General features: G+C 50.9%; 1 protein-coding gene across 1 annotated transcript in view; it reads right to left on the bottom strand.

The window, feature by feature from the left end:
• Window positions 1-259: 259 nt before the first annotated feature.
• TMEM132B (transmembrane protein 132B) overlaps window positions 260-13610 on the bottom strand; it is a 356834-nt gene continuing 343483 nt past the window's right edge. The window contains exons 6-9 of the mRNA XM_044389799.3: window positions 12278-12483; window positions 8483-8753; window positions 6490-6681; window positions 260-5575 (exon numbers count right to left, since the gene is read on the bottom strand). Coding sequence (XP_044245734.1) covers window positions 4427-5575; window positions 6490-6681; window positions 8483-8753; window positions 12278-12483 — 1818 coding nt within the window. The 3' untranslated portion in view covers window positions 260-4426. The remainder of the gene's footprint in view (window positions 5576-6489; window positions 6682-8482; window positions 8754-12277; window positions 12484-13610) is intronic.

The following is a 13610-nucleotide window of genomic DNA, read 5'->3' as shown; positions in this document are numbered from 1 at the left end:
ACAAGCCCTCCTTCTGAGACATCCTGGAATAAGTGCCCCCCAGCTGGGAAAACAAAGGAGAAGCTTTCCAAGGTGAAAGTTGTTGGCAACTTTTAAGAAACATTTTCTTTTGGTTTTCTTTTGGTTTCCATTTATTGCGGTATCGGAGGTATTAAAAATCTCTGGCTAAGAAGAAAAAAATAGATATCAATATAGCAAAATCATACAGAGGCTAAAATTGAAAAGGGACTGTGTACGTAAAATAATGAAACCACGGAAGAATGTTTAAATGTTTATTTTCATGTTAAAAATGATGAGTTACCCTGTGGTTAGAATATACCTTTATGCTGGGAAATGTAGTCACTTTATTTCTGAAATATTTCCAGGGAAAAAAAAAGAGGAAAAAAATTCCAAAAGTAATGAAGAGTAAGATCAAAATATTCTGGCAGATTCCATTAGTGATGCCGCCAACAAGCCGCGCCCTCTCCAGGCCGCGTTCCTACCCGGTGTTTCCCCCACCATGGGTTTAGGTATTTTTGAGCGGGAGGTCTGTACATTTAAAAGCTACAGCATTGCATGCTTTTACTGTAAAATGTATTTATTCCAGCACACCTCTTGGTGCCTCGGGGTTATTATGTATGTTACATACAAAAATATCTGCTAGCCACATCCTCCCCGTAACCTCCACCACCCGTCCTGTCCCTTCACATCACAGGTGACACGCGGTACATCACACGTGTAGAATTTCGATGGGGGAGATGGTTGCTGAGTCTATAAACTATCGTGTCACTTACAGAGACGAGGACGGAGAATTGAAGCCATTTTTGAGATGATTCGAGTAGAAAAGACAATGGTCCCGGAGACATGTCGGAAGCAGGTGCAACCGCTCTGTGTGGTCGTTGAAGGCGGGCTGGTTAGTTCTCTGACACAGAGCCTTGACCGGTCCCAACACCCCAACACTGGGAAGATGCCTTTCCAAAAGGGTGAAAAAGGGTGCAAAGGATCAAAATGCACAAAGGCAGACTTCCGAAAACTTAAAAATGGACAAAGTACAAAGTGCTCGTCATGGACGTGGCAAATGGGACAAAAAGTAATTCATGTTTTCCCTGCATTAACGTGTACACAGACACCCTCTGCCTGGAGTTGAAGTCTGGGAGCTGACCCTGGCCAGGGTGCAACACAAAACCGCTGGGAGGTCAGTCAGTCCTCTGTCCGTGCGCACGGGGCATCCGAGGCTTGATGGGGGGCGTTCTTCAGGGACGCTGGCAGGGTCTTCCGGCTTTCCCGCAGGTGCGACACTGTGCATGTAAGCTCGACTTCTGTGGTGTGGTGGCTGCTCCTGGATCCCAGGGCGTGGCCTGGGAGGCAGGACATCTGGCAGCTGGGGGCACTGGTCTCACCCTCCCCGTTCTAGGTGGCCTGGTCCCCGGGATGCCTGAGCCGCCCTCCGTGGGACCCACACAGCATCCAGCCTGTAGCCCCTTAGGAGGCTGGCTGGTGCTGGCCTCAGGGAAGGGGGTCCTAAGCATTCGCTTCTTAGAGGAAGGGGCTTTATCACCACTGATCTGTTCAGGTGATGAATCGCTCCGATCAACTGGCTATGCCGGCTGTAAAACACCTGGAAACCCCAGGCGCCTGCAGCCCCCAGGGAACGGACTTCAGGGTTTCCTAAGTTACATCTTTCCCCCACCCCGTTCTAGTTTAGATACTGAGGGGCATAGTTCCTGTTTGTTTTAAATGATCTAGTTGGAGAACAAGCAGATATAATCCACGGCTGCTGGTGAGCGGGAAACATTTAGGACAGAAAGAACCTCACTGAAATCCTGGGGAGCTGGGAATAGTGGCCACGCCAAGTCGGGGAGTGGCCCACGGTGCCCGTTCCGCTAAATACCGTATTCTCTGGCTTCTCACTATTCTCACACGGACATACGTGAGTGCATCCCTGTGAGTGTGCACTGTGCGGTAAAAGGGACCCCCCCCCACACCGAGACCTTCCACGTGACTCTCATGGTGAACTGTAGAGAGCCCGGATCACGCTGGGGGACTCTGGCTCACCCCCGGGGGGCATCTTCAGGACAGCGGTCAGTTTCCCGCTCCTGAGAGATCACGGGCTCGTTCTCCCTCTGACGCTCCCTAGTCTGCTCCAGCTTCTCGGTAACGCCTCCCACGGCAATGGTAACCCTACCCCTTCCCAGATCACCCCTGACCCAGGGCCTCACTGCGGCAACGGGGGCAGCCTGATGTGCGTGCGTGTGCCCGTGTGTGTTGTGTGTGCGTGAGGCTCACCCCCTACACCAGCTGAGCTTCCTCGGTTTCAGGCACAAAGTTGCCGTTATCTCGGAAGGCTGAAGATCCAAAGGGAGAGAACACTGAGAATGGTGCACAGGAGCGGGACTCGTCTGGAGAGCTACGTGGCATTGGCGTGTCAACTTCCTGCGGCCTCCCCGGCGGCCTGAGCTCCCTCCGCACCGAACCCTCGAGGAGCGGCCATAGCCTCCCCTGGGTGCCCGGGGTGCTCTTGCTGCCAGGCATCAGCCTTCTCTTTGCAAACTCCTTCCGAAGCCAACGCCCGGGTCTCCTGGCTTCCTTCACCCATCAGATTGGAAGATTTCTGAAACTTCACCATTCTCAGCCCTTAACCCCCATCTGAAACACAAGATGGGCTGGACACTGGCTTCTAGAGATCAGGCCCACAACCCTGCGGATTTTTGCACTGTTTGCAAACCCGCCACAGTCCCGTGGGCAGGAGAGACAGGTAGGGCACCGTGGCTGCCACATCGTGGCCCGAGGAGGCCGGTCGTCATGCTCCCATGCACAGAAAGCTTACAACAACCGGACGCGTCTCGTTGGAACTGCTTGCTCCTCCACCGCATGGTCAACCAACCGCTTCCTTCTCCTCCTGTAGGTCTTCACGATGCTGACCTTGACGTTTCTACTTCTCAGCCATGCAGATGGCACCGGAAAGCCTGGACTAGGTGGGCTAGTCCTGTGCCTGATTTCCCTGCTCTTCCACCGACGTAAAATGTTGTTCTGCTCTCCTAATCTGAAATTCTTGCTCTGCTCGAAACCATTCCTGCTATTCTTTGAAAGACATTTTTTATTAAAAAATTACGCAGTGGGCCACCCTTTTTTTTCCCTCTTACCACTCTGACTTTCCAACATCTATGGTTTTTCTACCTACCTGCTTCTGAAAATCTCCAACAGTCATTTATTTTATGAAACTTGGAAGCAAGTTTCAGCCCATTCTTTTCTCCATCAGCGCCTACCCCGGGTAGGTTTGAGCTCTGCCAGACTCATGACTGATGATTTTTTTGGGGGGACGGGGGTCATTGTATGGATGGATTTTTACATATTGCTAAGTTGAAACATCATTGTACTTACTTTCTTTTTTTTTTTTCTTACCTCTGGTAAAATGGAAGTATAGCCTGAACATATTTCCTACACAATTTCCTTTCTGTGTAATAGCAATTTAAAATTTTGATTTCAGGTTGGATTACAAATTGTGTTGACCGGAAAGCACCAGTATAAATAAGACTGTCTCAGGGTCTTTCTGCCCTCAGAAATACACTCCAGGAGTCCCCCACGAATGTTCCACAAGCAGAAGATAAAAACAAATATGGTTGACAAGTGGTCACCAAAGTCTGTAAGCGTCGTATAGAAAACTGTAAAGATGGCCCTCCCTCGCAGTATATTAATACTCTATGTAAAATCCCATGTCCCAGTCTGATACAAGGAAGTTCCACAACAAAGAGAAGGGAGGACAGCGTGAGGATGAGCTTCTCAGACATTGCCCCTTAGGTAAGGGATGTGGGCAACGGAGAGCGCCTGTCGCCCGGCACGGACGCGGCGAACGTCAGCAGCTGACACTCATGTGAAAATCAAACATCTCAGAGGAGACCGCGATTGCTTTTCTTCATGTTTCAAAAAGAATTCCAGAGGCCAAAGGAACCAGGTGCAGGTGCAAATGTGTATAAAAATAATGAGCAGCCTCGTAACAAATAAGGGCAGCTACATTCAGCATCTTTCACGTACGTCCAATCTCAGGCCAAGGGCAAGGAAAGTCCACTGTGCTTTAAAAGTTCTAGGAATAGAAAAATCCACAGCCGAGCCTCTTCTGATTCCACACGGCCGTTTGTCGCGAGATGACTAACAATGTCTGTGGGGTCAGGTTTAGGGTGTTCGCACTGAGCTGGTACCAGGCAGCACATACAACTGTCGTCTCGGAATCTCTCCAGGATCTACACGGGGCTGCTTTCGAGACATTTCCCAGCTTCTAACCCGGCTGCTATAGCTCTCCGGGCTTCTGCACCTGCTCAGAAAGGGATCCCCCCCCCAGACGGCCCCAAATGAAGCTTTGTTAAATCATCCCCTATTGCTGAACAAACTCACTGCTCCACCGTTCAAAAAACAGAAGGCATAAAGGTGAATACAAACGTAAGAAAGGAGTTCACATGTGGTCTTGCAGCCTTTCCATATAGTCTCTAAGGTCCCGGGGGCCCCCCAGCCCGGTGTCCTGGCAGACCCACTTGATGTTGTCCTCACTGTCAAACAGGATGGAGTTGGTGTACGGGCCGCCGTCCTCCGGGAGGATGGTGGTGTAGGAAGTAAACTTGACTCTCTTCCGCTTTGGGCCCGATGGGTTTATAGGCTCACTTTTAATGTCTTTCTCATAGACATAGTCAGAGGGTCTGAGCAGTTGACTATGGAAAGTCTTCTGGGAGCCGCCGTTGAGAAGGAAGTTCCTCTCCTCGAACTGCAGCCCCCTGTCTATCATGGTCGTGCACTCCTCCGACGGAAGGGTGATGTCCACGGGGTTCTCCAGAAGTTCCACTTCATTCCCAAGCCAGACCCAGTCATGGGAATGGGGGATGTTGCCTTGTTCGCTCACAGCGAATCTTTTGTGTCTGTATTTCCAAGCAAATGCCACACAGTTGATCAAGAAGACCAAAATGGCCAGGCAGAAGACACAGAGCAGAGCGTACATGCCAATCTCCAAGTCAGTTAACCCCCTTGAGGTCACTGTCAGGTCACTGGGATTATTGGGTTCCGGTACCTTCCCTTGAGTGGGGAAGCTTGTGAAGGCGTCTGGACCGCCACTCTTGAGTGACTTCTTATCCTTTCCTTCCTGGGGAGACTGTGGGGTTGTGCTTTTGTTGCTACGTTCCTCTTGGCCAACAGAGGCGCCATGTTGGAACCACTCCTGACCTGCTCTCTCCTGGTTTCCCTCACGCTCGATGGAATTGCTGAAGTGGTCTTTGTATTCCCGACTGATGCCCTCAATATCATTGCTGCTTCCTTGGTGCTCATCAGTATTTGGTTCAAATCTGACCTTGACATTTCCTTTACCCACGGCAAGAACACTCTTCCTCTTCGTCTTCTGACAGGGCTCACTAATCATCATTTCTAATTTAATCAAGGGCCCTTGCCCTTCACCCTGTGCGACCACAATCGGCCATCCGGACGGAAGGTTTGCCTGGACAGACACCACCATTTCATCCAATGATGACACAGCAACTGAAAAATCCTTGGGATCGTAAATGTCTAAGGGTGTCACCGAACCATCACTGAACAAAATCCAAGAACTGACTATTGCTTCCTAAGAAAAATGAAACCAAAGCATTATGTTATAATCAGGCTCCTTCAAATTGCAAACATAAATATGATTTCCTACAGAATATTATTTAAATACACATACAGACTGAGAAAAATGACCTTCTATGTTTTATAATCTTGGATAGTTCTTGGCATGCCTTGAACTGGCATCAGTAACTATTGCCCCACGGATGTACTTTGATGAATGCGTTGAAGTGCGTGTTAATTTATTGCACATCATGCGACAGAAGTTGACTGTGACCTTTCTGAAGCACATTTTGAAAGATCAGGCAATTTATCTGAATCAAGATCAGGTGCAACTCATCAGGCTACTGCTCCGGATAATATCACTCCGAGCACCCTTTATGCGGGAGCCAGTGCTGATGAAGCGGAACACGCACCGGCTGAGGGGCCTGGGCAACGACGCCTCAGGAGACCAGCTCACTGGGAAGGCCCCGCGCCCCGCTGCCTCTGCGAACCTTGTCACAGGTTTAAAGATGGAGGAGAGCTTTACAGACGGCAATGACTGTAAACAGTAGCGACTGGTGCCCATTAGCCATGCTTGTTCAAGCAGCTAAAATGGAATTTCCCAAGTATCAAAAACCACCTGCTTTGGCAGAAAGACAACATGGGATCCTTCAGTCATGGTCTAGCAGGGCACGCCGAGCGCAGGTAAGGCTGCGGTAAAGCAAATGGTACACGGACACGTGGTCGGTGTATAAAAGCAGAAATGAGCGACATGTATCTAAGTCACTGGTATTTTTCTCAAAAAGACACAGGGTGGCCCTGATGAGAAGCAGAAAGAAGTTTCAAGGACCCCCCGTCCTAGCTACGAGTGCTCTCCTGATCTCCTCCGCAGTGTGAGAGGGAGGGATGTGGTCTCAACTGACCGGGGACAAAAGGACCCTGGAATCCCACCTGCTGCGGGGCCTGGAGAACGTCCTGGGCAGACACCGTCGAGACGATGGCTCTCTTGTCCGCTCTGTGAGGCTGCAGGGCAAGGGACAAGCCGGCCACCAGCTGCACGCCCAGGTCCGCGATGGTGACGCGGTCATCCAGCACGATCACCGTCTTCTCAGCCAGGATGGAGTCGGACAGAGGTGAGAGTACCTTCAAAGGAAGCGAAAAAGCTCCAGTCTCTGCTGCACACAAGTGTTGGACCCTCCTAACTGACATTGCCACCAGCGCGTACCCTCAGTTCTCTACGGGTGGAGTGCACCTGTGGGAACCACGTGGGTACGTGGTGTGCTGGGTCAGTGACACTCACCAACAGGAGGAGTATGACAATACCACGCTGGCCCATTTCCCTTCCTCTGATTCAGGCCATGACAATACTAGTGTATTTCCCAAGAAGAGCGTAATTTAACTGTGAAGCAAGAGCTAAAGATTGCCCGCCTTGGCACCAGGCACGCAGACAGCGACCGTTTCCCAGCCACTACTTTTTAGGTGTGAAAATGGCAGAATTGTGGGAAAGCGCCTGCAGGGGACGGGGTTCTGCCACCTTCTCCTGCTGCTATCCTTCCAGGGAGCAGTAAGCAGCTCGCTACGGGACAACAGTGATCGCACTGTAGGCTGCTGTGTCGGCTGCTGTGTCACCGCTGGAGAGACCACGTGACAAGGTGGCAGAGGAATTTTTAATGTCCTAAGGAGCCACTGCTTCTAATTTACCATCTAGTTTGCAACCAGGGGGGACTAACAAATGGAGAGGAGTATCCTGTCGGCAGAATTTCTAGAACTGTCCCCCCGCCCCTCCCACCAAAGATGTCCTCACTAATCTCTCAAGCCCGGGAATGTGAGGAGAAATTACTCTCATGACAACGCTGCATTTACATGGCAGGTTCGCTTACCCTGGATTACCCAGGTGGGCCCAGTGGCGTGATGTGAAGGCCATAAAAGCAGAGAGTCTTCCCTGGCTGGTGGCAGAAGGAAAGCCACAGGGATTCAAAGTGTGAGAGGGACTTGACCCCGCCATTTATGGGAAGTGACACAGGCGTCCCCTCGGAGCACTGACTGACCCTGGTTGACAATCCACGAGGAAACAGATCCCTCAATCCCACACCCATGAGGAAGGGCGTTCTGTGAACAGCCTGAATGAGCTGGGAAGGGAGTCTTTCCCCAAAACCCCCACGAGAGCCCCGCCTGGCCACCACCTTCGTCTCAGCCCTGCGATACCCCGAGCACGGAACCCAGCCCAGCTCACGTCGACTCCTGACCGACAGAGCTGAGTCAATAAATTGGTGCTGCTTTTCGCTGCTCAGTTTGTGATAATGTGTCTCACAGCAGTAGAGAAGTCGTACAAAATAGAGCATGTTTAATCCAGCTCCGTCAAAACGGGCTTTGGCACCACCTCAAATATGACTTAACTATCAGTGGCAACACCTTAAATTTTTTACTAAAAAACATGTTACAGCATTTCTGCATAATTATTCCATTAAAACTGACCAGAAAAGTAGTTTTACCATTATTCTAATAAAATACACAGCATGTAACTGTGGGTTTAAAAATTATTTTTAGTACAAATACACACTATTTAAAAATTTTCTGTCCACTGTTCAAAGCGTAATATACAGCTAAGTGCTTAACCCTCGGGTTGGGAAAATAAAACTAATTCCCTCAGGTTTGACCAACTTCTATTAGTGATACATGAGGAGTAAATTATCATACGGGGGAAAGGTCGCTTCCACTGTGCATTTAGTTTAGCTTTCGCTGGTGAAAGAAATTAGGTATTTTTTCCCAACCCTCCCCAAAATACAAGAATTAATTAACATTAGATTATTAAAATTGATGAATTCTCTTTTTGCTGCCCGTGATTCTCTGAGTGATGTGCACACATGTACACACACGCACGCACACCCACGCACTCGTCGGTACAGACTGGGGCCGGGCCATGGCACGGAGGCATGCCGTGTACCTGCACCGTGGTTATTCCCGGCTCCCGGCCCACCAGGGTCCGGCCGCCCTGCAGCTGCGCGATCCTCGGCTCCTCCACCTTCATGAAATCGGCCACGAGGTCAGTGATGTCGAACTGCCAGTCGGGGCCCAGCATGTAGCTCAGCTGACCCACGTCGGGCGTCTCGGCCACGAACTGGGTGAGGACGCGCACCGTGGCGTGCTGGTACTGCAGGGAGCAGCCCCTGCCCTTCCTCTCCTCGTCCTCCTCGTCCTCGCTCTCACGGGTGGGCCTGGCGCACAAAAGAACCAGGATGAACGTCAGGGTTGATAAGGGGCTTTGCACACTCGTCTTCCAGATTCGATGTGACCCTACGGAATACGCGACATGGTTTTGCTCCCCAGTGGATCTGCCCGCCATCGGTTCCCTCACTGACTGTTCCTTGTCGGTGGCCCCTGTGCACCACACAGACTGCCACCTGCTCAGAGCACAGAAGGCAAGCGCCACCCCCGCCTTCAGGGCCCAGCGCTGTGGGACACTCTGCCCCACACAGGCAGATGCTGCGTCCCCATCTTGTGTTCTGGAACCCTGCAGTTTGAAACTGTCCCCACCATGGGGGATGTGAGGTCCCAGGTGGGAAGAGCTGCTGGGACCGGTTTCCACTCCCCCAACTCCGCACAGGCCCGGCACCTTCCCCCGGGAGTGACCCCGAGAATGATGACCCTCTGCTCCCTCCAGGTGTGTGTGAGGGTCACCTTGGTCAAGGTGTGAGCGGGTGAGGACGGCCCCTGGGGGACGGAAGACCGTTGTGATCCATTTGTGTGGGACAGCTTGGCACCAGCTCCGGGATGTATGCGGCCTTCTGTTCCAGACAGGGTGGCTTCCTCTGAGCTCTTGGAGGCCGGGGGGCCCTTTCCCACCTCCCATTCCCCACCCCCATGGTGCTCAGCACTGAGCAGCTGTGGAGTCCTGCAGGAATCAAGGACACCTGGCTCATGGGTCCTTGCCTGGCTCCGCCCTCCTCCCACGGGCCCCAGTCCCTCCTCTCGCCTGGCCTGTGCACAGCCCACCAGAGAAATCCTTCCTGGCTCTGCTATTCCAGAACCTTCAACTCAAGATGAATCTGTCCTGTGTGCTCTGTAAGACAGGACCTTGTTTGGTGACCAGTTGACGACCATCACTGGACAGGGATTGGTGTCAGAGGTGACAGTGGAGTGATTCATATGCATTGAGTCACACCTACTATGTGCTGGGTCCAGCTGGACACGCTCATGTGACCATGAGAGCTGACACAGATGGACCACGTCCCACACGCCAACCACATACATTTGACTCCTTTAATCTCCACCCCAAGGAGGGAGGGTGTTTTCTTATCCTGATCTTACCAGTGGGGAAACTAAGGCACAGAGAGGAGAGGTCACCCAGCCCCAGCCACACAGCTAGCCATCTAGAGGTGGGATCCACACCCAGGCCACTGTGCCCCTCTGTGCCCTCTTTCTCTTTATAGCGAACTCCGTTCATCTTCAAAACAGCCACAAAACATGTTCCTATTTCTACACAAAGACACCGAGACTCAGAGTGGATAGTATGTGGTCTAGACAGCTGTGGAGCAGTGAATTTACAGACTTCCATTTGACTTCTGAAACCCACTTTCTTTAAAATAGATCCTTCCGCCTCCCTGAAAGGTCTCATTGGGAAAATAATAGGAAAACTTTTCACCAGCCCCCATAAAGCAGCACTGTGGGTTTCCCCAAGTGAGGGTTTCTGCTGGTGAGCGAGATGGTTTTGCGTGGCGAAGGGACATAGACATTGGAATGACATTCGGAAAAGTTATTCCCAGTTTACTTTTCAGTCCTTCTGATTACATCACAGGGAATGAAGGTCTCTGGTGCTGGCGGGTCTCTAACGCTTACCCGGCACCTGCTAGCCGACTTACTAGAGACCAACTCACACGGACGAACAGCAGTATCTACTCAGAACGTAATATCAACATTTTCTTTTCTTTGAGTTAATTTTTAGCAGTTGGCCAGTTTTGATAGCGAGGTGAAATGTCCCTTAAATAAATGAATAACACTGAAAAAAAAGCAATATTAAGAATATATTATGGGGAGGCAGTATCAGAAATGTGGTGAATAAAAAAGTTTTAGAAATACTGTATTAATGAAACCGGTCTGTCGTTTTAGGACAGCATTCTAGTATTTAAAAAAAAAAAACTTAAATTTTAAGTTAACTAGAAATTCACAGTAAGTTAGAAAACAATGTACGGGGAGGCCCCGTATGCCTGGCACTGCTCCTGCAAGGTTAACGTCTCCCACAACCGCAGGCCAATGCCAAGACCCCGAGACGGATGCTGGTACCAACGACAGAGTTTATTCAGAGTTCAACAGTTTAACCAGAACACGTGTGTGCGTGTGTGCGTGTGTGTGTTTCCATGCAGTTCTGTCACCTGAGGATTCATGGAACCATCACGACAATCAGGACACGGAACGCGTCTGTCCCCACGGGGGTGCCGCGGGCTCCTCCTACGTACTCTGCACCATCCCGAACCCACGGCGACCACCAGTCTGCTGTCCGTTTTCCGCATCTTTGTAACAGGACCATACAGGATGTAAGCTCTGAGAATGCTGGCAAGGATGGGGGGTCACGAGGTGATGCATTTGTCGCTGCTGGGAGTGTGAAAGGGGACAGCCTCTCTGGAGAATAGTTCGGGAGCTTCTTTTAAAACTGCCTATGCCCTATTCATACAACCCAACAATCACGGTCTTGGGCACTTTCCCCAGAAGACTCAGGTGCACGCGGAAAGCTGTCCAGGAATGTCGCAGCAGCTCTGTCCGTGACAGTGCCCAGCTGGACACAGCAGGAGCGGCCCCCCGCGGACGGCTGGTTCATCATGCTGAGCGGACACACCCCGGATAACCACTCCACACTACAGGTACGGGGAGTCTCCATACAGCCAACAATGGCGGTGGATCTCAGGGGACTTATGCTGGATGAAAACATGTCCATTTTAAAAGGTTACACACCGTTCGGGACCAGCCGCCAGCTAGAGAAAACTCTGTTTTCAAGGGGTCAACTGACGGGTCAGCCCCACCTGGATAATCCCCACATCTCAAGGTTGATGGATTTAGAATTTTAGTTACACCTGCAAAATCTCTTCCCAGAAGTACCAGATCGGGGTTTGAGTGAATAACGAGGAGATGGGAATCTTGCAGGGTGTCATCTTTAGAATTCTGTCTGCTCCACAATGTGTCACTTCATACTCGGGACAGCTCTCCTCAGTCATATTATCATCTCCATTTATAGATGAAGACACTGAGGAACAGAGGGGTTCATCAACTGGCCCAGGGTCACACAGCTCTCTACGGGGAAGCCAGGGTAAAAACTCAGCGGCTTTATTCTAGAGCCCACAACTTCGCCGCCACCACACCACGCTCCACATATGAAGGCTGACATTTATAAGCAGGGATATGAGAATGAACAACACAGGGAGGAACAATGGGGAAATAAGGGGGAAAAAATAACTATACCCCATGCTAGGTGCTTCTTAGCAGTGCAACATTATCCTGAATTCCAGCAATGACTCCCTGAGGTGGATACTATTCACAGCTCCGGGATGATTTCCTCACGTCGGAAGGCTAGTAAGTACCCAAGTCAGATCCACCCGAACCCCAACCCCAAACCACCGTGACCCATAGCACATGCTGCTTCCCTGGGGCCTGGGCCGCTAGGGGCCGTCTGCGTCCCGCAGCGATCCGGGTCCCAGGAGCCTGAGACCCCGTGCTCTCTGCGGGACCCACCCCTCTCTCGGCTCCTCACCTTCTGTTGGAGGCCACGGGGATCCTCCAGCCCTTGATCTGGCTCAGCTCCGTGTCTGAGATCTCAATCTGCAGGGGGAGTCTGGGCGCCCAGACGGTGACCTCTAGCTGGGAGGTGAAGTGCTGGTGCGTGAAGTTCACGGTCGTGTCCACTTTGCTCTTCATTTCCTTCCCGTTCACAAAAATGGAATCGCAGTGGTTGGAGACCTTCGGGAGAGGCAGAATCTCGAGATGCGTCAGCAGGAAAACACGGGACACAAGGAGCAGCGAAAGTTCGTGAACTGTGATTTATTAGGACATCAAGACAACCAGAAGAACATGACTCGAACAAAAGGTAATTTGTAGGCACTAATTAGTGACAAATACTGATAAATAGACTCCAGGAAAACCATTTCGTATTACAAAATACTGACAAGCAAGAACATAAACATAATTTAATGGAGTTCTATAACCTTTGTTGCCTCTTTTGTGTGTTTTTTTCTTTACTTCACCTTTTTTATGTACTCAAACCACCACTAATCAAACCCCAGGTGCAACATATTTCATTCTTGCACCATATTTGAAGATGCATAAAAGGTGGCCATATGTTGCTAAAAAAAACCCACTTTATTCAAGCCATAAAGAGGATCTTTTCTGAAAAACCAAGGAAGATTTGCACTAGATTCAAATCTTCTTAGGAAAATACTCACGAAATACGGATACAATTATTTGTGCGCATTAAACTGGGATTATGGAGGGAGCATGTTGTTGTGGGGTTTTGGCTCAGCACGCGGGGCACCCTTTCAACGCGCCCGTGTTAGCTGGCTCGCATCACACGATTCCAGCCTCCATCTCGCCTCCCCTCTTCGGGATAAACCAGTAAAACGTGGGGGACGTCTCTCCTGGGCCATCAGGAAGTGTCATTTAGGAGGTACGTAGGTGTGGGGGGGGGAGGGGGCGAGGGTCACTTTGGGTGCAGAGGACACACCAACCAACAGTTCATCACAGAATCACCACTGTGAGGGGCCCACGACCTCACAGTACAGGCGAAGCACGGGGGGCCAGTGATGCGACAAAACTGGCTCAGGTCACACACTGCTTTTAGGGGGGCAAGCCACAAATGAGGACTTACTCTTGACCTTCTCTTCCTCGCCGGGCTTGGTACCCACAGCCCAGACCTCCCCTTCGAGCCCCAGACGTTCACGTCCAGAGCAAGGTCAGGGGTGCCAACTTCCAAACTCCAAAAGCAAACCTCTTTCTTGTTTGAGACAAATTGTCATCCCCTCCCCCCTGCACTCACCCTGAGAAAAAGAGTCCTTGAACATGAATGTGCCCCCAGAAGGAGAAGGAATAGA

Source organism: Ursus arctos, unplaced genomic scaffold, assembly GCF_023065955.2.
Source record: "Ursus arctos isolate Adak ecotype North America unplaced genomic scaffold, UrsArc2.0 scaffold_34, whole genome shotgun sequence".
NCBI lineage: Eukaryota > Metazoa > Chordata > Mammalia > Carnivora > Ursidae > Ursus > Ursus arctos.
Note: the sequence above shows the minus strand (reverse complement) of the source record. Positions and strands in the feature narration are given on the sequence as shown.